At 52.0% G+C, this 23,423-nt stretch overlaps 1 protein-coding gene across 1 annotated transcript; it reads right to left on the bottom strand.

Moving 5' to 3' along the window:
* Nucleotides 1-827: 827 nt before the first annotated feature.
* Nucleotides 828-20,917, bottom strand: Acp7 (acid phosphatase 7, tartrate resistant (putative)). The gene is made up of 12 exons (XM_005086208.4): nt 20,099-20,917; nt 8,787-8,987; nt 8,237-8,419; nt 7,405-7,528; nt 7,121-7,183; nt 6,912-7,026; nt 6,732-6,839; nt 6,598-6,655; nt 6,456-6,523; nt 6,287-6,358; nt 4,850-4,987; nt 828-3,306 (listed from the first exon to the last, which is right to left on the bottom strand). The coding sequence occupies exons 1-12, from the start codon at nt 20,463-20,465 to the stop codon at nt 3,241-3,243; spliced, it is 1,563 nt and encodes a 520-aa protein (XP_005086265.2). The 5' UTR covers nt 20,466-20,917; the 3' UTR covers nt 828-3,240.
* Nucleotides 20,918-23,423: the final 2,506 nt, after the last annotated feature.

Raw genomic sequence — 23,423 nt, 5'->3', positions numbered from 1 at the left:
GGAGCCAGGCTCCTGTGGGAACTCTTTTATCTTTCCAGTTTGTCTGTAAAACCATTCCTCCAAGATAAAGCGTGTTTTTAAACATGAAAAGACAGCACAACAGACATAGTGATGTGGGCCATGTTCGCCTCGGCAGGCCGGAAAAGCAGGTCACACACTCCCCTGGGACCGGCTAGAAGTCTTCCGTGCTCAGCAATTGCTTCCGAAGCCCCTGAGTCTCCGTGTATGGCACATGGACCGGAGGCGGCAGTGCCCACCCGTGCGAGCACACACAGGGCTCCCCCTCAGCAGGCTGTAGCTCCCACGGCTGGCCTTTCTGTGAGTCACCTGGAGCAGAGGCCTCACTGTTCTGAGTGAGGTTTGGAGGGATGTGCTGGCCTGAATGAGGACACTCCCCTTCAGGTTCCCTTCCTCACGCACTCTATAGTTGGCCCTGGGTAGCTAACTATGGACCGGTGACCTGGGCTGGGGAAGCAACAGAATCCAAGGAATCCCTGAAGTCCCCAGAGGTCGAGTTTTGAAGATGATAACAGAATTTTTTAAATGCATTTACATTAAGTGTTAATGAAGAGCTCTGTGTCCTGGGATGGCTGTGGTCCATCACATCAGCACTTGCTTGGGGTCGGCCTGGACTACATAGTGAGACCCTGTGTCAGCAAATTAAATTTAAAAAAGAAAATCAAGGCCGGGCGGTGGTGGCGCGCGCCTTTAATCCCAGCACTTGAGAGGCAGAGGCAGGCGGATCTCTGTGAGTTCGAGGGCAGCCTGGTCTACAGAATGAGTTCCAGGACAGCCAGGACCACACAGAGAAACCCTGTCTCAAAAAACAAAATGCAAAATTTAAAAAGGCAGCTAGGGGGCTGGAGAGATGGCTCAGCAGTTAAGAGCACTGGCTGCTCTTGAAGAGGACCCAGGTTCGGTTCCCAGCGTCCACATGGTGGCTCATAACCAGCAGTAACTCCCATCTCAGGGGACTCGGATGCCCTCTTCTGGCCTCATGCGCACAGACATACACATAAGAAAAACACTCATACACATAAAATAAAAATAAATTAAAACTTAACCAAAATAATAATAAAGGCAGCCGGGAATAATGGCGCATGCCTGTAGCTCCAGCTCAGAGAGACTGAGGCAAGAAGACCACCAGATCAAGTCCAGCCTGTGGCAACTGGAAGAGGGGAGGAGAGAGGAGAGGGAGGAGGAGAAGGAGGGGAGGGAAAAATACAGGCTGGTGGTGAGCCTTTCATGCCGTGTGGGGCTGCTCCCTACAGGCTCCCCTCTCTCCACATAGGTAAGCAGAGGTTCACAAGGCCCCGTGACTTGCCGCCGTCACACGGGACGTGGGCAAAGCCGGGCTCGGCCTCCTAGTGCTACCTAGCGCAGGCCTTCACTCTCTGTAGACTCTCCCGGTCAGGCAGGAACACAGCCGGGCCCAGAGCACGAGACCTCCAGTCAGGCCGCGGTGGCACCGCCACAGCCTCCAGTTGGCCCTTTATGACATGCCTTCGCTGGTCAACATTCTCCCCTTGTGTGTCATTCAGGTTGGGTGACCTGGTTTCTCTGCCTGATTCACCGCTGTCCCTGACACGGCCAGGTCAGAGCTCGGCATGTGACATCCTTCCTAAGGCCGCTGTTAGGAAACTGAGAGACACCCATCCCAGGGCAACAATGAACCAGCCGGGCTGGGAAGAGGGGACACCGGGGCCTCAGTCCAACCTAGCAGGTTTAGATGGAGGTGACGGGCTCGAGCGTGAACAAAAGGCCGCTAGTCACCATCGCACAGCCCTGTGCCCAAGGAGGAGCCAGACAATGACTGACGATCGAGGCCCACAGCGAAGGCATCGGGCACTGAAGTAGTTACGGGGTCCCAGAGACCTGGCCCCTGAGGAGAGGACAACAGGGAGGAAGCCTAAGGTAGAAAAGATGTCAGTTCTAGCATTTGGGAGATGGAGGCAAGGAGGGTCAGAAGTCCAAGGACATCCTCAGACACACGGAGTTGAGGGCTAGCCTGGACTACATGAGGACCTGTCTAAAAGCATGCTGGGGGCGGCTGGGGCTTCCAACCTGAAGGCACTTCAGAGTGAACTCAGGAAGCTCAGCCCCTGAGTTCACCGGCCTTTGCAAAGGGAAAGTTAAAATGCTCGACGCGTTCCGTGAGCCTTCGATCGAGTGACAGGCAACAGAGACTGAGCCCTGAAGAGGCTCAGAAATGGACTGCTGGGCGCAATGGAGGAATAGCTACGAGGTGACCCACAGGGCAGGAATCTTCTGGGGCCAGCCTAGGCATCCCACACCTCCATCCAAAGCCCTCAGCGGGACCCACGAGGCTCCATGGAATCTGTCACTGCTCTGTTCTCTCCCTCATTGTTGGGTGACGGGCACAGCGGCCCCCTCAGCCAGTGGGGAAAACACTGACCTGCCTGCCTGGGGCCGTGGACGTCCTTCCTGCCTTACCTGTGTCCCCTACCGTCAACTGCAGTCCAGGTGTCACCCATCTCCCTGCAAACTGACACTGCCCCCCCCAAGCACTTATCCCTTATAAGCTGTTTGTTATTCAAGTCCTCGTTTCTACGTCCATCCTGCGAGGGGAGAGATCTGTCTTGTGCCGTCCCTGGCGTATGGTAGCTCCTCCATAAGCCGTGGCGGGATGTGTAAAAGGGAGAAGAGAGAGAGGGACATCGAGGGGAGGACATAGCAGATCTGTGTGCTACTTAAGTCTTGTCAGCTGTGCTCTGGGGGAGGCCATAATGTTACCCCATCCTCTCTGCCCGGAGAAGATAGTGCTGGCTGGGAAACTGAGGCACAGGGGGACATTAAGCAGTCCATGCAAGTCAGGGTGGGAAGAGAGTTTTAGAGTAACCCTGTTGGCAACTCCTTCATGAGGGCTGTGCCCACCTTGCTGATCCCGGCACAGGACACCCTTCAGGGGAGACGGCCCGAGGGAGCCATGGCTGTAAGCCTCTTTATCCTGAGGCCATGGGTCCCCTGCTCTGTCGGAATGACGCAGGAGGGTGGGGCTGTGTGTCGAGGCCGCCATATGGAGCCCACATACCTGCCCTCCCTCCCCAAGCAGTCTGGGCTCCCACCTCTCCAGGAGGTGAGAGCTGTCTGACCTCTCTCAGGCCTGCACCCTCAGGCTTCTGGATGGCAGGGGAGTTGGGGTCCTGCCCTGACTCCCCGACCAGGCCAGGATACTGCCTGGTCCCAGCAGCAAGCATCTTCATGAGGGAAGCCCGGGTCTTAGTGGTACGTCATCCGGCCAAACAAAGGTCTAACAATCCAGAAGTCGTCTACAATCTTCCCATCCTGAGAAGATCAGGAACAGGAAGCAATGAGGAAGGGAAGCTTGGCCTGTGGGGCCAGCTGGCCTGGGTTCAAATCCCACCTCCCCCTCTAAAGCTGGATGACCCTGAACGAGTCCCTATATCCCTCTGAGCCCCAGTTTCCCTCATTTGAAATGTCAAGATGAAGCCACAGTGTGGCGTGCACCGGTAGAGCCAGCTCTTGGGAGGCAGCACAGGGGGACCTGCCCAGCTCAGCCTGGGCTGTGTAGGAACACCCTGGCTTAACCTTGCACCTAGGAATGGGTTTTTTTCTTTGTTGGTTGGTTGGTTTTGGCTGTTTTGAGGTACAGTTTCTCGTAACATGGCTGGCCTTGAATTTGGTATATAACCAAGAAAGACTCTGAACATCCCATGCACTCTCCTAGGCGCTGAGCTTACAGGCATGAGTCACCATTTATGTGGTGCTGAGACTCAAACCCGGGGCCTCCTGGTTGCTAAGTAATTGCTCAGTGAACTGAGCTGCACGCCTAGCTCACCTGGCTATGCTCCAGGGTATCCGGGGCCCATGCTGCCCTACTCACACGGTTCGCTACTACGCACATGGTTCGCTGTGCTCAGCAGCCATGCTATTTGGAACAGAGAACACTCTAGGATGATTACAGGGTCACCGTGACAACAGACGCAAGGGTGACAGAGCCTGCCCGTGGCACATGCTTTGGCTGTGCTGAAAATGTGGCACCTGGGTCAGATCACAGCTCTGCTGTCTGAGCCTGTGTGACTGTGGGGGAATCGCTTTCCTTTATCTAACGTCCCCCTGCCAGGATGTGTTCTCAGCACGTCGTGGGTGTGCTATTACGTGGCCACCGCACACGGCGAACCAGAATCTGTGGTCAACCCATTTCGCAGTTACGAAAACTGAAGACCGCAGAGGTCAGAGAAGTTGTTCAGGGTCTCGTGGTTGGTAGGAAGCATGTGCAGGACTTGAACGCAGGCTTCCAATTTCAGACTACATTATTTTTCTTCTTTTGGGCTCATGATCTCCCTGTGTAGCCTTGGAATCTACTCCTACTGCCTAAACCTCCCAGCTGTTTATATTTTTATTTTATTTTGTTTGTTTTCTTGTCCTTTTCAGAGCTGGGGATTGAACCTAGGGCCTCACACATGTTAAGCAGGGGCTCTACCACTGAGGCACATCCCAGCCCCTCACTGGGGGATTCTAGGCAGGTACTGTAATACTAAGCCATGACCCTAATTCTTTTGCCTCAACCTCTCAAGTGATAGGATTCTAGGTATGCCTTACCACACCCAATATATTGATTTACTTTTTTGTTTGTTTGTTTTCAAGACAATGTTTCACTATGTAACCCTGGCCATGCTACAACTAGCTTTGTAGACCAGCCCGGGCTTGAACTCAGAGATCTTCCTGCCTCTGCCTCTCAAGTCCTGTGTTAAAGGTTTGTGCTACCCTGACCAGTTTGATTTACTTTTGAGCCCAAGGTTTTAACCACTCAGCTCCCGTATCCCCCGGACCGGACTGTGCAGTTTATAACCCGTGCCCGGCATACCTGGTCGTCAGACACCTGCTGGAGACGCATGTGGGTGCCGTTAAGGATGTGCATCCGAGTGTACCCATACTCCTTCAAGCGCATGGCGCTCCAGGGTCTGGGTTTTATAACAAAGGGAGTCAGCAACTCTTCACAGCCCTGTGGAGGACAGACAGTCAGACAGCATGGGACACAGGAGCAGCAGGAAGCACATCAGGCCACGATTCTGAGGCCTCCAAGAGCATGTCCGCTACCACTCGGCCACAAATGTTCAGTCCCAGCACTTGGGAGGTTGAGACAGGAGGATCACAGAGTTCAAGGCTAGCCTGGTCTACTTAATCAGGTGTAGACCAGACTGGATTATGGAGATCCTGTCTCAAAAATAAACGGGGACAGGACAGTGGACACAGGCCTTTAGTCCCAGCACTGCAGAGGCAGAGGCAGGCAGGTCTCCGAGATCGAGGCCAGGGTGGTCTACAGAGAGAGTTCTAGGACAGCCAGGACAGTTAAACAGAGAAACCCTGTCTGGAAAAACAAAACAAACAAACAATAAAATAAAATAAACTGGGAGCTGATAAGGTGACTTGGCAGATAAAGACATTGCCACCAAACCTAGCAACCTGAGCTTGGTGCCCAGAGCACCCATGGTAGGAGAGAACCACCCTAGTGTGTTGTCTCTCTCTTTCAGAACACCCATGGTAGGAGAGAACCACCCTAGTGTGTTGTCTCTCTCTTTCAGAACACCCATGGTAGGAGAGAACCACCCTAGTGTGTTGTCTCTCTCTTTCAGAACATCCATGGTAGGAGAAAACCACCCTAGTGTGTTGTCTCTCTCTTTCAGAACACCCATGGTAGGAGAGAACCACCCTAGTGTGTTGTCTCTCTCTTTCACATGTGAACTCTGCACCCCCACACAAAAATAAACAACAACAAATGAAAATAAATCAACCAGGCTGGGGTTGTAGCTCAGGTGAAAGAATGCTTGCCTTGCATGCATGAAGCTCCAGGTTCGATTCCCAGCACAACACGGGAGGATATTTATTCCTTGAGTGGAGGGTGAGAGAGAGAGAGAGAGACAGACAGACAGACACCCTCTTTCCACATGTGGGCCCTGGGAATTGAACTCAGGTCATCAGGGTTGGCAGAGAGTACCATTGCTCACTCTGGTCCTGTTTTGTCTTTTGAAATAAGATCTCCTACTGCAGCCCAGGCTGGTGTAGAACTCACTGTATGGCCTTGAACTCAGGGCAGTCCTCTGGCTTCCAGCCTCCAGAATGTCAGAGTTACAAGCACACACCACCACACAGGGCTTCCAACGACTGTGGTTTCCCTATCTGTGACCCATCGTGTTTCCTACCCTGGCCTGCGCATCCCCACAGCACCCGGCCTCCCAGTTCTGAAGGCAGAAGACGTCAGCATGTCTAAACCAGTCTAAACTAGCTCCTTCCCGCTGCTCACCGCAGATCCCGTGATGATGTGAACTGGGCCTCGGGGATTCGTATAGGGCTTTTCCAGGCTGCCATTTAGTACCTAGAGGAAAGGGCAAAGTGGACGGTGGGTGACAGCTGGGGAGGGTCTGACCGCACGGACATCAGTCATTTGGTCCTGCGTCCTCCTTGGGCCTCACCTGGTAGTTGTAAATCGGCCACAGCCGCTCGTAGGAGTGTTCATGAGCCCAGAACTCCAGATCCACACCTAAGGCAGAACGATTGCCCATCAGGCTTCTGGGTGGGGAGGGATGGTGCCGGGGACTCCCCAGGGTCACTCACCATATTTATGGAAAAGGTCCTCCAGCCCGAACAGCTTGCCTTTGAGGCCTTTGCGGACCTGTCAGGATGAACAGGGAGGTGAGGAGACCCAGCCTCCCAACACGCCTCCCTGCCACCCAGGGAGGGGACCTCACCCTGCTCTCATGCTTCGTGCAGTCATCCAGGTCCGCGTTGGAACAGTACATGGGCCGGTGACCCATCGTGATGATCCAGGGTCGGGCTGCCCGGTTCTTATTGGCTTTCTAGAGAAAAGAGCTCGGAGTGAGGGACAGCAACAGGGCTGAGAGGCGCAGGGGGCTTGCACCCGGGCCTACCTGGAGGTCTTTCTCCAGCCAGCGGAACTGTCTCTCGACCAGATGGCGGCCATAGTGGAGAAAGAAGTACACCTCCGTGGAGAAGGAGATGATATGGGCGGGACCCAGGTCCCAGCTACAGGGGTCAAAAGACAAGGGGCAGAGATGCGGAGTCTGCGCCACCCATCCTTCAGGGAAGTCGGTCTGACCCCCAGCACCCTCCACGTTACCTGTACCACAAGCCTTCATTGTCCCCCGGCATGCTGAAGCGAGCCTTGTAGTTAGAGAAATTGCTGGGGGAAAAGCATTATAAAGAACAAGGAGTAAGGACTTGGATTCAGCAGCCTCTGTCTTTCAACTTTCAGAGCAGAGTGCGGCTCCCAGCCCACCCTTTCTTTTATCCCTCCCTTTTCTAGCGCACATGAGGCACCTGCAGCGTGAGGGACTTAAGTGAGACTACGCAATCGTGTTCACTAATCTGCTTTTGCCCGCCTCTGCAGCCCTCCATACTCACTAGCGCTGTTCGTGATTCCCGGGGCATGTCATGTATGGCAGGCTGGCAGCCACAGGTTCAATGAGCCGCATGAATCTGTCCCCAACACGAGCGTTGTCCTGGTCCATGTTGTAGGCAAAGTCTCCTGGAGGGAAGTAGGGAATGGAAGGGAGTGAGGCCCAGGATCTGCTTCCTAGGATCAAGATGTAGCGGGGCTCTACCACTGAGCCACACCCCAGCACCTCACTGGGGGATTCTAGGCAGATGCTCTACCACTGAGCCACAACCCAGCACCTCACTGGGGGATTCTAGGCAGGGGCTCTACCACTGAGCCACACCCCTAACCCCTCACTGGGGGATTCTAGGCAGGGGCTCTACCACTGAGCCACACCCCAGCCCCTCACTGGGGAATTCTAGGCAGGGGCTCTACCACTGAGCCACAACCCAGCACCTCACTGGGGGATTCTAGGCAGATGCTCTACCACTGAGCCACAACCCAGCACCTCACTGGGGAATTCTAGGCAGGGGCTCTACCCCTAAGCCACCCCATAAACCTTGGCTTTATTAAACAAGGCCTCACAAAGCTGTTTAAGCTGGTTTTGAATTCTGGGCAACCCTCCTGCCTCAGCCTCTCCACTGCTGGGATTACCACGCCCATTCGTCTTAATTTATTATAACATTTCTGTGTATTTTGAGTGAGCCTCACCTCTCGCAATAATAACTGAGGTCTTAACCTCAGACAGACAGTGTTTCTGGGGTTAGCTTCGGCTCCCACCCCAGCCCCACCCAGCCCCACCCAGCCTCCAGCGCCCAGCGCCCAGCCCACCAGCCTCCGGGCGCACCGGTGCCTCACCCACATGGAGCACTGCGTCAAACATGCCCTGCTGGGTGTCCCTCCGCAGCCTGGGCAGAGCCTTGGCGTTGTCGGCCCCCATGTCCCCAAACACAGCCAGGCGGGGACTCCAGTGGACCCCATTCTTCAAGGCTGTGAAGCGAAACCGCCGGCTCCAGCCCTGAGAGCTGCCACAGCGGTAAACTGAGGGCAGAACACAAAACAGACCTCTGTCAGCTGGGGAGGCAGGGACCAGGACCTTCCCTCCATCCTCATGCCGCTGGAGAGGGAGGACAACATAGGGACGCCATTATTACTGTTATTATTAATGATGATGGAGATTATTATTGCTGTTATTATTGATGATGGAGACTAACCTGGGCTACCTGACAGCGTCCCGGGATGACCCGGACTTTCGAATCTTCCTGCCTCCCCCCAAGTGCTGGGATCACAGACCTGTGTTGTCACACCGGGTCTCAGATCCCAGGGTCTCACATGCGGGGCAGGCGAGCCGCCAGCCCAGCCTCTGCTGCTTCTGAAACGGACCTCGCTGCCCCCCAGACCCTCTCACCATAGTGGGCCCCGGGCTGCAGCTTCCTCAGCGTCACTCGGTGGATGTACAGCTTGCGCCGCAGAACTCCCCCATCCACGAAGGTGGTGGCAGCGCCGTGGGCACGGAATGGGAGCGGCCCAGACAGCTGCATGCCGAACTGCACCTCGGACCGGGCTGGAGCCCATGTGGTCCAGGTCACGGTCATGGAGCCAGGCTCACCTGCGGAGAGAGGAATCAGAGCACGGACTGGGAAAGTCCTTCAAGCAGGGGGTGGGGGCCACTTAGCAGCAGTCGGTCAGTCCACGCCCTCTGCCGTTTCCAAACGGAGTCCTCCCCGAGCCTCAGTTTCCCCGTACCTGAAACGGAATAGGGCTATCTATCCGCCAAGGTTGTAAGGAAGCATGGATCCATACAAATACAATTGGCAAGTAGCATCCTGGGTTACAGGTCTTGGAATTTAACCAACTGTGGGTTGAAAATACTCCAGAGAGAAACCAGTTGTCAAATGGCTCGTCCCCAAGACCCACATGGCTCCCAAAAGTTGTCTTCTGAGACAACGTTTAACCCTAAGAGAGGAAGGCAGATTTCTTGATGCCAGCCTGGTCTACACAGTGAACTAGAGGTCACCCAGGGCTACATAGTGAAACCTTGTCTAAAAAAAAAAAAAAGATCCCGGGCATTGGTGGCGCACGCCTTTAATCCCAGCACTGGGGAGGCAGAGGCAGGCGGACAGCCTCCAAAGCCACAGAAAAACCCTGTCTCAAAAAATCAAAACAAACAAAACCAAAAAACCAAACAAAACAAAAAGAAAAAGAAAAAATCCTTTTACCTCCACGTGTGCGCTGTGCATAGGTGTGCCTCCCTCCAACATGAACAAAACAATAAAGGGAAAAAAAGGAAATTTGGGGTGGGTGGAGAGATGGCTCAGTGGTTAAAAGCACTGGCTGCTCTTCCAGAGGACCTGGGTTCAGTTCCCAGCACTGACAAGGCAGCTCACAGCTGTCTGTAACTCCAGTTCCTGGGGATTGACACCCTCTTCTGGTCTCTGAGGGATCGGACTTGTATATGGTTCACAGACACAGGCAGCCAAAGCACCCGTACACATAAAAATAGAATACATTTTCGAGAGAGGGTTTGAGGATGTGTGTAGAGTGCCTGCCCAGAGTGCACAGCTTTGGGTCCCATGCCAGCATCACATAACCAGCATCCAGAGACTGATGTGGGTCCCACCCCAGAGTCACCAGCATCCAGAGACTGATGTGGGTCCCCTCCCAGCATCACCAGCATCTGGTGACTGATGTGGGTCCCATCCCAGCATCACATAACCAGCATCCAGAGACTGATGAGGGTCCTATCCCAGAGTCACATAACCAGCATCCAGAGACTGATGAGGGTCCTATCCCAGCATCACATAACCAGCATCCAGAGACTGATGAGGGTCCTATCCCAGAGTCACATAACTAGCATCCAGAGACTGATGTGGGTCCCACCCCAGAGTCACCAGCATCCAGAGACTGATGTGGGTCCCATCCCAGCATCACATAACCAGCATCCAGAGACTGATGAGGGTCCTATCCCAGCATCACATAACCAGCATCCAGAGACTGATGAGGGTCCTATCCCAGCATCACATAACCAGCATCCAGAGACTGATGAGGGTCCTATCCCAGAGTCACATAGCCAGCATCCAGAGACTGATGTGGGTCCCATCCCATCATCACATAACCAGCATCCAGAGACTGATGAGGGTCCTATCCCAGAGTCACATAGCCAGCATCCAGAGACTGATGTGGGTCCCATCCCAGCATCACATAACCAGCATCCAGAGACTGATGAGGGTCCTATCCCAGCATCACATAACCAGCATCTGGAGACTGATGTGGGTCCCATCCCAGCATCACATAACCAGCATCCAGAGACTGATGAGGGTCCCATCCCAGTATCACATAACCAGCATCCGGAGACTGAGACAGGAGAACAGGAACTTCTTGTTCAGCCTGAACTATGTAACAAATTCTGAGCCAACCTGGGCTTCACAGCAAGGCTCTGTTTTAAAAAAAGAAAATCAGCCGGGTGTTGGTGGTGCACGCCTTTTAATCCCAGCACTCGGGAGGCAGAGGCAGGTGGATCTCTGTGAGTTTGAGGCTAGCCTGGTCTACAGAGCGAGTTCCAGGACAGCCTCCAAAACAATACAGAGAAAAGAAAACAAAATCAAACATGAAGGAGGGAGAAACACCAAGCCCAGCCCTTCCTTAAGGATGTATACTCTGCTCTTGTGTAGAATGTGCTCCAGTAAATCACCAAGGAAACACAGGGTGGGACACACACACACACACACACACACTCACTCACACACACACACACACACACACACACACACACGACATAAAAGTAGGAGGTGGGGATGGAACATGAGAGGGTGAGGGGCAGGTGAATGTGACCCACATACAGTATATACAGGTATGAAATACATACATTATATACATGTACAAATGTATGAAATGCATATGTTATATACATGTACAACAGTGGGCCAGGAGGTGATGGCGCACGCCTTTAATCCCAGCACTCAGGAAGCAGAGAGGCAGGTGGATCTCTTAGTTCAAGGGCAGCCTGGTCTACAGAGAGAGTTCCAGGACAGCCAGGGCTACCCAGAGAAACCCTGTCTGGAAAACCTCAAATAAACAAACAAATAAATAGAAAAGAGAAAATGTCATTATGAAGCTTCTGATGTGTGATTACTATAAATCAATTAAAATTAAGACAAGACAAACAAAGAAACATCTCAGTACAAGAGCTACTTTCCAGGACACTGGTGTTCAGCACTGAGTCACAGTGTGCTGGAGGTTCTGTGCCAACACTATGGCCTTGTGCCTTTGTTTGTAGGTGACCTCAGGTCTGGCATCCCGAGAATGCCCTGGCAGCCATCTTTAGTGAATAGGGCAGACAACCTCAGGCAAAGAACTCGCAACAATGAGGTTTACAGAATGAGTCAATGTCCTTATTCTTCTGCCCTGTGTGCTAGCCTGCAGCCAACATTGCACGCACGTGATGTCATCTGAGAGCTCCAGACAGGCATCTGGATGCCAGCTACGTAATAGGGGGGGGGGGAGAGGATGACAAAGGCCACCTGTAGGGCAGGAGGGAGCTGTGGTATTCACCCTGTCTGCAGGATCTCATATTGTATCCCAGGTTAGCTTGGAACTTGTTATGTGGCCCAGAATGGCCTTGAACTTGCGGTAATCGCCCTGCCTCAGCTTGGATAGTAAGAGTGAGTCACCACGCTTGGATCTAGAGCAAATCTGTACACAGTGGCTTTTTATATCACAGGATTATTTAATGGCAGCCTCTAGTAGTTCTCTCTGTCTCTGTCTCTCTGTCTCTCTCTCTCTCTCCCTTTTCTTGGCAGGGTCTTACTGCACATCCACCTTCCTTGTTTTTGAAAATCAAGCATAGATTTATTGAAGAATTCCCAAAACTAATATAGGGGCTCCAGAAGTTGGGAGATGCACTTCAGACTCTCAAATCAAGCAACCAAGTCAAGGCTTTTACCACGTGGAGGGCCAACGAGAAGCCTAAAGACTTGTGCTCAATCCCAGGGACCCATGGTGGAAGGAGAGAAATAAACTCTTGAAGGCTGTCCTCTGGTCTCCATACATGTGCACACCCACGTTCCCACACAAGCAAGCAATAAACAAACAAAATACGAGTGGAGCCCGACACCTGTAATTCCATGAGTTCAAAGCCAGCCCAGGCCACTTAGTGAGTTCCAGGCCAGCTCAATCTACACACCAAATATAACACCAATAATGATCAAGCAGTATTGTAACATTAGGGCCATAGATTCTCCTCCAGTGATTTGAAAGTGTAGGTCAACTTAGCAAGGCATGGTGGAGCACATCTGTAAAGCATAGTGGGACACATCTGGAAGCCTAGGACTCGGGAGACAGGCCAGAGGGTGGCAGGTTTGAGGACAGCCCAAGGAAAACAATGAGGACCTGCCGAAAGAGAGAGAGAGAGAGAGAGAGAGAGAGAGAGAGAGAGAGGAAATGAAAAAGGAAGGAAGGAAGGAAGGGAGAGAGGGAGGGGGACAGAGGAAAAGATAAATATATATGAGCTGGCATGGTGGTACACACTTGTAATCCCATCCACTTGGGGTAGCTGAGGCAGGAGGATCATGAGTTTGAGGTCAGCCTGAATGACATAGTGAGTGTTAGAGACAAAACATACAGTTGGCTACCCTAAAAATACGGGGAAATGGGGTATGAAAGCCACTGCTCACAAAGGGATACAGAAAGGACACCCCGGGAGCTGACAAGATGGACTGTAGGGAGGGGTGGGGAATGGGTTTTATCACAACAGTGAGAGCAGACACTCCTTCAGGCTGATGTTTTTAGAGTAATCTGACTTCCAGGGTTACATTCCACGTCTAACTTTCAGGATTATATTCTACACTCTCTCTCTCTCTCTCTCTCTCTCTCTCTCTCTCTCTCTCTCTCTCTCTCTCTCTCTCTTTCTCTCTCTCTCTCACTCACACACACACACTTTCTCTCTCTTACTTCCCCTCCCTCTCTCTCTCGCACACACACACACACACACACACACACTAAAACTTAAGAGAACATTAAAAGCAGCCAGGTGTGAAAGGAAAGCAACATGGCTGTATTGCAACATGGAAGACATCAGCACACTGAAGGAAGCAGGGAGGAAACTGCATGAAGAGCAGCGTCCTAACAGACTGATGAGGCTCACGATAAAACAGACCATGTCAGTGACCCGCTCACTTGTGCCTCTTGAAGTGATGCGGGAAGAAGGGATTTTCTTTCCGCATACAGGAGGAACTCAGAGCTAGAGACACACTAGGCAAGTGTTCTGCCACTGACTCACATTTCAGCACACCGCCACTCCCAAGCCAGGGCAAAATCCTAGAGACCAAATCTGGGACACTGTGACTAGAAATAAGCAGTGATGGTACTGGATTTTCACCCAGAGAATGGAAAATATCCAAAAGTCTGGCATGGAAAGACTAAAATTTCAATTAGATAGGAAGGAACAGCTGGGGTCATGGCTCAGCGGTCAAGCCCCTGCCTAGAATCCCCCAGTGAGGGCTGGGGTGTGACTCAGTGGTAGAGCCCCTGAATAGAATCCCCCAGTGAGGGGCTGGGGGCGTGGCTCAGTGGTAGAGCCCCTGCCTAGAATCCCCCAGTGAGGGGCTGGGGGCGTGGCTCAGTGGTAAAGCCCCTGCCTAGAATCCCCCAGTGAGGGGCTTGGGTGTGGCTCAACAACACAGCCCTAGACTAGGATGTGGGAGGTGGAGGTTCATCTGTACTCATACAAAAGAGCATCTTTTACATACATATATATGAAAAGAGGGAATAAGAAAACTAAAAAGTCCCAATTAGGCAAGCACAGCATGAAGAATTACTGCAGTTAGGAGCCGCAATGGATGCTAAAACAAACTAGTGGGTGAAAATTTGTGGAGCAACAGGACTTGCATCTTCTTGAGCAATCTCTCCCCAAGCTATTCATTAGCTACCAAGGAAAGAATAAAGGCTTTACACTGGATAGACCTAGCAGGCTTCTGCGTAAGCAACCAATGAATCAGGGGCGGCAGCATCAGCAGTGATAAGTACATCTACACCCCAGACCCCCCAGTGCCACGTGCGGAGAGGGACACAGAGTCACAGCTGCAGTCTTGGCTCCCCAAGTACAACCTTGGTACTGACCTTGAGACAACAGCAAGAAACCTAAAATAGTGATGCTTCACAAAGCAACTGACCAATACTCAGGAAATACAAAGCCCACGAAAGATACAGAATTAAGTGCTGGCTGTGGGTGTGCGCACCCCTGCGATTCCAGCATGCGGGAAACTGAGGTGGGAGGGTTTCCCGTTTGAGGGCAGCCGGGACTACAGATCCAGGCGAAGCACAGAAGGAGACAAAGCCACACCTTCCCTAAGCCCAAGGTGAGGTCCTGCAGCTAAAATCAGTGGTGACCTTGGGGACGTCTGTAGTTGTAACCAGAACTGGTCCAGTGCCCATTCCCATCTTTGTTAAGTTTGATTCTGCTTTGTTTCGTTAGGGTTAGGGTCTTACTCGGTAAGTAGCCTTGAGTTGCCTGGAACTCACAGTGTCACCGTGCCTGGCTTTCCTTCTGTTTTCACTGCAGTCCTAATGCTCCTGAGTCCAGAATTCCTCCTGCCTCAGCCTCCCAAATGTCTGGGATTGCAGGGGCACGTGACCAGGCTTGGTTCCATTTTTCTTTCATTCTTTTTTTTTTTTATTCCTTTCTTTGTTGGGCTGGGGAGTGTTCTACCAATGCAGTCATGTCTTAGCTGTGAATTTTCTTTTTTAGATCTATTTTGTGTGTATCGTGTCTACCTGTCTGTGTCCCACACGCAGACTTGCTACCCACGGAGGCCAGATGAGGTCATCGGGTGTCCTAGAACTGGAGTCACAGATGTTGGTGAGCTGTCACGTAGGCGTGGAGAACTGAACCCAGGTCCTCTGAAGGAGCAGCCAGTGCTCTTAACCACAGGGCCGTCTCATCAACCCCCTCAAATTTCACTTTGTGATAATGCTACCACTATTACTTAAGATGTCATATTTCCTGGCTACATGAAGAGTTCAAGGTCAGCCTGAACTGCAGGACACCAACAACGATAAAGAGATGTCAGAGGCCTGGAGAGGTGGCTCGGTAATTAAGAGAATCGGCTGCTCTTCCTAAGGACCTGGGTTCCCTTCCTACCATTCACGTTTTGGCTCACAACTATATATAACTTCAGCTCTAGAGAGATCAGACGCCCTCTTCTGGCCTCTGCACACACTACGTACACACATGGTGCACAGACATACATGCAGCCAAAACACCCACCCTCATAAGAGTCAAAAATAAATTATTCAAAAAATAAGAAACTCAGCCAGAGCCGGGCAGTGGTGGTGCACGCCTTTAATCCCAGCACTTGGGAGGCAGAGGCAGGCGGATCTTTGTGAGTTCGAGGTCAGCTTGGTCTACAGAGTGATTTGCAGACTAGCCAGGGCTTAATAGTGAGGTCCTGTCTCAAAACAACAAAAGTAGTAAAAATAAATAAATAAATAAGGAATCCAAAATATAGTGTGCCAAATTTTGGGGGGAAAAACTAATCTGAAAAAGAAAAAAAATAAATTAAAAGCTTTAATAAGGATAGTGGACTCTGCTAATATTAACATTATTTCAGGTTATATGACCTACATCCAGACTCTACCTCAGCGGGCCTCCATTTATTGTTGTTATTATTATTATTATTATTATTATTATTATTATTTTGTTTGAGAGACAGACTCTCACTGTGTACCCCTAGCATTCCTGGAACTCCCTCTGCCTCCCAAGTGCTGGGATTAAATACTATTATTATTTTTGAGACAAGGTCCAGGCTGATCTTGGGCTCACATCCTTCTGCCTCATCCTTCAGAATACTGCAATTACAGATGTGTGTAGCCAGGTCTGGGTAGCTTTACCACCTTAGGAATTCCTCCTCCAGAAGTCTCAAATTACTTCAAATTTAAAAGCTTTAAATTTTTGTCTTGTTGGTTTTTTGAGACAGGGTTTCTCTGTGTAGCTCTGGCTGTCCTAGAACTCTCTCTGTAGACCAAGCTGGCCTTGAACTCACAGAGATCTGCCTGCCTCTACCTCCTGAGTGCTGGGGTTAAAGGTGTGCGCCACTACCGCCCAGCGTAATTTAAAGTTTTTGACCAACAGGAAGCAAGAAAAAGTTCTTGTCCTCTGCTTCTGCCCCCTGTGAATTCATACTTCCTCCCAGAAAGACTGGACAGGAAGTAACCCAGGTGAACCCCATGTCTACTCAGCCCGATGATAAAGGGATTTAAAGACCGCTCAAACAACCCAGGTAAACAGATGTGAGGACTGCTGAGACAGCCCAGTGGGTAAAGGCACCTGCCGCCGAGCCGACCCAACTAAGCCACAGGTCCCCTGACCTCCTCCTGCATACACACAGCAGTAAATGCAGGACGTTTAAAAAGAGAAATTTGAAACCACGTAAGTGAGTTGTATTTCTCTTCACTGACCTCCACACACGTATTGCTGCACATGCGTACACACACACACACACACACACACACACACACAGACACACACACACACACACTCGGCAATAAAAAATGTTTAAAAGTCAGATAATTTAAAAACACCGGCTGGTGTTCCGTGGGTAAAAGGGCCTACCACCGGGCCCAACGATCAGAAACGGACCTCCAGGACCCACAGGAAAGAACCGACCCTCACAGGTTGTCTTCTGGCCATCATACACACACTGAGAGATAAATAAATAAAACGTAATGGCTTTTAACAAACACGTGTAAAACAGTAGCATTCTTCTCTAACTTGGTAATTCAGTTCTCATTCAATAAAAATGAGGTTCTCACAGGGGGTACTGGTTATCGTTTTCTTCTCTTTGGAGTTTGTTTTCGGCAGTGTTGGGATTGGACAGACAGTCATGTGTGACAGACAGTGGCTCCTCCACTCTGCTCAACCCAGGCTGGACAGGATCCCATGATGCCCAGCCTAGGCTAGCCTTCAGCTCAGGGAGTAGCAGAGGATGACCAGGGGCTCCTGATCCTCCTGCTTCCTCCTCCCAAGTATGGGGTTGCAGGAGTGCAACACCACACCTAGCTGGGTTTTCTCTTCCTTTCTTTTCTCTTTCTTTTAATTCTTTAGGTAGTGTCTCACTATGTAGCCCTAACTGGCTTGGGACCTCCTATGGCCTCAAACTCAGATCTGTGTTCCTCTGCCTACTGAATGCTGCAATGAAGAGTGTTCTCTATGCTTGGCCTGAATTTTCATTTTTAATATGATAAGTATGGAGGGGTGAGGTTAATATACATATCACATACATATATGCACACACTGACACACACATCACATCACATAAACCAGGTATGGTTGTGCATGCCTGTGAGTGCAGCTCTTGGGATGCTAAAGCAGGAGGATTGTAATTTCAAAGCAAGCCTGAGCTATATGATGCAATATATATATATATATATGGAGAGAGAGAGATCACAACTTCCCTCATATGCAGAATTGAGAGGTTTCTCTGTGTGTGCGTGCGTGTGTGTGTGTGTGTGTGTGTGTGTAGAGAGAGAGAGAGAGAGAGAGAGAGAGAGAGAGAGAGAGAGAGAGAGAGAGAGAGAGAAAGGTCTTAACCCACAGACGTAGAAGACAGATTTGCGGGAGAGGAACGGTCTAAAAGGAGGGTGGTTGGGAGAGGATGCTGGAGATGAAAAGGGCAAACAGCCCACGTTCCCTCTCATACGAAGACTCCACATCTGACCAATCACATGCACACATGTTTATGCCCATATGAAAGCACAAGGGAGGTCATTCAAGGAGGAAGAGGGCCAGGGAGAGAGGACGGAGGAAGAGGGCCAGGGAGAGAGGACGGAGGAAGAGGGCCAGGGAGAGAGAGGACGGAGGAAGAGGGCCAGGGAGAGAGAGGACGGAGGAAGAGGGCCAGGGAGAGAGGACGGAGGGATGGGAGACAAAAGAAAGGGAAAGGGCACCATGCCATAAACTATGACAATATCCCGGTACTGGCCAGATGGCTCAGTGGGGAGAGCTGCTTGCTCTGGGTTCAATCCTGAGACTCCCATGGTGGAAGAGAGAAAACCCACTCCTGAGGGGCTGCCCTCTGATGCACATATACACATTCTCTCTCTCTCTCTCTCTCTCTCTCTCTCTCTCTCTCTCTCTCTCTCTCACACACACACACACACACACGGTAGGGATACACCCACATACATACACACACATTCACATACACAGGGCAGGGACACACCCACCCACATAGGCACATCCACACACACAAAGTAAATAAATACATGCAGTAAAAAAATCCTAAAGAGAATGTGGTGAAATGCACTCTCTTGACTTTGTTAGAAAAAGCAACACATCCCTAAAGGAAACCCCTCGCATGAGTCAGTTCCCTAAGGTTGGCGGTCACTTCTGGTGGTATAACTCATTCTAATACAGGATCTGGTGAGTCTCTGCTCCACTCAGAGCTCAGTCGTGTGACTCCACAGAAAGCAATTGGCAGCCCATAACTCCCATCACAAGGTCACCTCCTGTCACTCGGCTGGCCCTGGGTGCCCAAGTGTGCCATAGCAGATAAGTGACAAAGCCAGGACTTGAACCCACGCAGTCTGCACACAGAGGGGCCGGGGTCTCCAAGCCCTTGTTCCATGGGCCCCATCACCTCTTTTTATTTTTATTTTGTTTTGAGACAGGGTCTCACATTGCCCAGGCTAGCCTGGGACTCATTCACCTGCTTTTACCTCTCATGTGCTGGGAACAGAGGTGACAGCCAGTACAGTCTCATGAAGCCCAAGCTGGCTTCAGGTTTGTTCTTTAGCTGAAGCTGGTCTTGAACTCCTGACTCATCTCCTCAGTGTTGGAATTAGAGTCACCTGAGCAGCTCCCATCACCTCTGGATAAAAGGTCTCCTCCAGCCTGGAGCAGTGGTCCATGCCTGAAATCCCAAGGCTGAGGCAAGAGGACTGAGAATTCCAGGCTAGCCTGGGCTACAGATCGAGACTCTGTCTTAATAAACTCGATGTTTTTATAAACGTCCTGGGGGTGACTCGGTTTGGTATAGTGCTTGCCCAGCATGCTTGAGGCCCTGGGTTCTACCCCAAGACCAAGTCTCAAAAAAGGGGGGGGGGAGAAAGGGAGAGAGGGAGGAAGAAAAAGGAATCGTGGGTCACCCCTGCAATCCCAGCACCCCAAATCCTAAGACAGAAGCCACAGGGAGACTCTCAGGCTAGCCCGGGCTACAAGTCTGAGAAACTGCCTCAAAAGAATAAAACAAACACTTGGGAGGTAGAGGCAGGAGTTTTAGGAATTCCAAGAGCAAGTTTGAGGCCAGCCTGGGCTACACGAGCCTATTTCCAAAATCTAGAAGGGTGTGAGGGACCCTTCTCGTGCCGGAAAGAAGAGAAAAAGCCAGATGGAGAGAGAGGTGACCCAGGGAGACCTAGTTCCCTCTTCATTCATTTACTGGTTTCTTCCACAGGCGATTTCTGTACTCTGTGTGACAACAGGCCGGGGCCGGGGTAAGACAGTGAGGTGAGGAGCAAGGACGGCCCTCCAGAGAGAGGTGGGCTTGTGACGGGCTCCTCACCCAATGGGACACAGCCTGCTGAAATCCCATTTCACAGAGGCAGATCAGTGAGGCTGCGGAAGAGCAAGTCACCAGCCTGGTGAGTCCCGAGCCCTTCACCCGCAGAGAACCCCAGGGCTGAAGAAGGAGAGGCAGGATGAGGCGAGGGGCCGGGGACGCTTACCTGGGTAGGACAGATGGACTTGCTCTGGCGTAGCATGAGGATACGCTGGGTTTCCCTGGACTCCCAGGGAGGAAAAGAGGAGCAGACAGAAGCAGAGCCAGCACCCAAGAAGGGGGCTCATGGTAGGGAGATGGTGGCGGGCAGCGTCAAAAGCAGGGACGGTCAGATTCCTTTGGTGGGTGCCACGGGGATGGAGAGATGCCAGGCAGGGCCGTCCGTCCGTCCGTCCGTGCGTGCGTCGGTCAGGGTGTCCGTGGGGGAGGGAGACTGAATGGCTGAAAGGTCTCTGAGGGGAGTGGTGCAGCAGATGCTGGCGAGAGAGGATAATTAATGAGGTCTCCGAGCCTCGCTGCTCAGCGCTTTGCATAGATTAATGACATTGATGCCGGGAGGCCTCGCAGCATTCCTATGAGGTGGTGGCCGTCATCAACCCTGTCACATATGGGAAACTGAGCAACCGGGTGACTCAATGGCACGGCTAGGATGAGATGCAGTTGGGGTTTGAACCCTTCCTGCCCAGGGGCTCGGTGGCTGGGGGCGGGACGTTTTGAAAGCCATCCTCAGCTTTCCGTCGGGCTAATTCTAGCAGTCTCAGTTCTGGGATCGATCCTGGGTGTCAGTCACCTTTAGCAACTCCATCCCTAACATCCCAGCCGTCCTTAGCAATCTATCCCCCAGATTTCCTTCAGATTTCCACTTTATTCTTCAGGGCCCGGCAGCTCCCACTCTCCTCCCAGATCGATCATCCTTAGCCCCACCTGCCTGGACCAGCCTCGTCTCCAGCATCCCTCCGGGCCCCACTCCTACCGGGCTGCATCCTCACCCCAGCTGCCTCCCCAGCCCTGAACCCGCGTGTGCCCGAGCCCCAGCTCTCTGGCCGGCTGAGGTTCACCTGCCCTGGGGACCTGGGCGTGCGCACCGGGTCTGGAGGCGCAGTCCACCGAAAGCCCGGAGCTGGGGCGTGGGGGCGCAATCGGGGAGGGGACACCTGCTCACCCTCAGGGGCGCGCCAGCTGCCCTCACCGTCCCCTCGGCCACCGATGCGCTGCAGTATTTATGAGCTTGCAGGGACACAGGCTCTGGCCGCCCACAGGTGTCCCAGCCCCGGAAGAGCCGGCTGCCTCAGGTGACGGGCTCCCCAGACAGCCCGAGCCCCGGGTCCCACAGGTCCGGCCGGTCTCTGGCGCCCCACGCCCACCCTCCCGCCCCCCTCAGGGTGGGGCGCAGAAAGGGGGACCCAGAAAAGCATGGAGCACTGCCACCCCCGAGCCAGACAGCAGGTGAGCGCCGGGACAGGTAAGGCTGCGCTGTCTCCAGGCGTCCCACCGCCCCAGCGGAGGAGCCCCGGGGTGACAGACGCCTGCCCTCAGCCCCGCGGGATGCCGCGACCTCGGGGTTCTGCTCGGCTACCCCTGCCGCGCCCGCAACATCTTCCTCTCAACTCCTTCCAGCTTCCCAAACCCGGGACTTCCCTTCAGACCCGCGCTGGGCATTCGGGAAAACACAAACTCCAAAGGCCCTGGTGACAATGACGTTTGTGAGCCCGGCGCCCTAGGCGCAGTTGCTCAACCTCGCTGCAGCCTCTGTTTTCTCACCTGTAAAAAGGAGGGGATGGTAGGCGCGTACCCCGGTGTGCTGCTCAGAGAACCAAGTTCAAGTTCAGGACCCGCCCCCGGAATCTAGGTGGGAGCAAGTGGGCATTTGGTGGGTGAACCTTTATAAGCTGTCTGGAGGCTGAGGGAGCCTCCGGGAAAGGATGCTTAGGGCTCCCCAGCCCCACCGCAGATTCGTTCTTGGGGAAGGGGGGTGTTAGGGTTTTCTGACTTTCACCCACTTTCTGTCTGCAGACACCATGACTCCGCGGTTTAGATTTGTAAATTAAGGGGCTTTGTTAGTGGAGGGTTTGGAGACAGATTCAGGGATGGTGTCTCCAGTTTTTAGCACTTTTGAACTCCCCATCTCTTCCAGAATCTTCATCACAGCTTAAAATGCAGCAATAAATAAATAGTAAGAGAAATCGCTTGGGCCCGGGTCTAGGGCCACATACCCTTTAACCCCAGTACTGGGGAAGCGGAAGGCCCTTGTGAGTTCAAAGCCATTTAGCCTGGTCTGCAGTGAATTTCCAGGGCCAGTCTCAAAAAGTAAATACATAAAAGTAAACCACTTGGGGTGTGGTGGTGAACCTCCTTAATCCCCACATGTAGGAGGTTGAAACGGGGGGGGGGGGGGCTGGGAGTTTGAGGCTATATAACCAGACCCTGTCTTAAAAACAAAGTCCCACAAAACAGCTCTTTTCAGCCATTTCAACTTTTGACCCACCCCTACTCAGACAGCCACAACTAAAACCCCCGCCTTCTGTTATTTTTCCTGATGGCCTTCCAGAATGGAAGCCTCTTTATGCAAAGGGTGCCTATGGCAAGCTACTGAGGCCCACACCGATCGTGTTTTTACATGTATCAGATAAACACACTGATTTACTAAAGAGACCCAAGCCACCGAGTTGCACACAGCCAGATATTCCTAAAGCAAGTGTGCGGTACAGTAACACATGTGCTCTTGTTTTGCTTATTTGAAAACATGTAGCCCAGACTGGCCTGGAACTCACTATGTAGCTGAGGACAGCCCCAAACTCCTGATCCTTCTGACTCAGCCTGTCAGCTGCCTATGACAGGCATGTGACACAGTGCCTGGCTTTTTTGTTTGCTTGTTTTAAAGTCTTTATTATAGCTGTTTATTTGTATACACGTATGTTTGTTTATATTCCTGTGGGCCCTCCCATGTGGGTTTATTTTTTTTTAAGTGGGGGAGTTGAAATGTGGTCCAGACTGGCCTGGAATTTATTATGTAGCCCAGGCTGGCCTGCAATCCTTCTGCTCTGACTCCTGTGTGCAGGGTTTAAAAACACCACTATGCCAGGCTTTGCTGACTTATTAGTTCATTAAACAGCAAATCTGGTGTCAGATCCAACAGAACAGGTAGTCTAGAAGCTCTGTTTTCTTCGACTTTGTTTGTTTTTCATTTTATCCTCTGTATGGAAGCTTTATTAGGAAGGTTCTGGCATCTCAGCCACAGGCAGATTATGTCACAGGGTCCTGAGGGGAAATGCCTCCTCCTTCTCTAGAAGTTTCAAGTGCTTTGGGTTCCCGACTGGGCTGCATTGGGAGTTTGAAGCATTCTGGGGGGTTCTTCTTAGACCAGGCCTAGGTCAGGTAATGAGCCTGTGGTCTGCTGTCCTCCTGGGGGGCAGGACAAGTTGGATAGGAGGACGTGTTGAATTCCAAGTCCCTCATCCATCCTTCAAAGTTCCACTTGGGCCTGCTCAGCA

This window comes from Mesocricetus auratus, unplaced genomic scaffold (genome assembly GCF_017639785.1).
Source record: "Mesocricetus auratus isolate SY011 unplaced genomic scaffold, BCM_Maur_2.0 Super-Scaffold_100038, whole genome shotgun sequence".
Taxonomy (NCBI): domain Eukaryota; kingdom Metazoa; phylum Chordata; class Mammalia; order Rodentia; family Cricetidae; genus Mesocricetus; species Mesocricetus auratus.
The sequence above is the reverse complement of the archived record's forward strand: the minus strand, read 5'-3'. Positions and strand labels throughout refer to the sequence as shown.

Coding starts and splice junctions, on each gene's coding strand:
- Acp7 (XM_005086208.4), bottom strand. CDS start 20,465: ATGCAAAGCGCTGAGCAGCGAGGCTCGGAGACCTCATTAATTATCCTC. Junction 8,988..20,098: donor AGTCCATCTGTCCTACCCAG/GTAAGCGTCCCC, acceptor CTCTCTCCGCAG/GTGAGCCTGGCTCCATGACC. Junction 7,529..8,236: donor TGACGCAGTGCTCCATGTGG/GTGAGGCACCGG, acceptor ACTTCCCTCCAG/GAGACTTTGCCTACAACATG.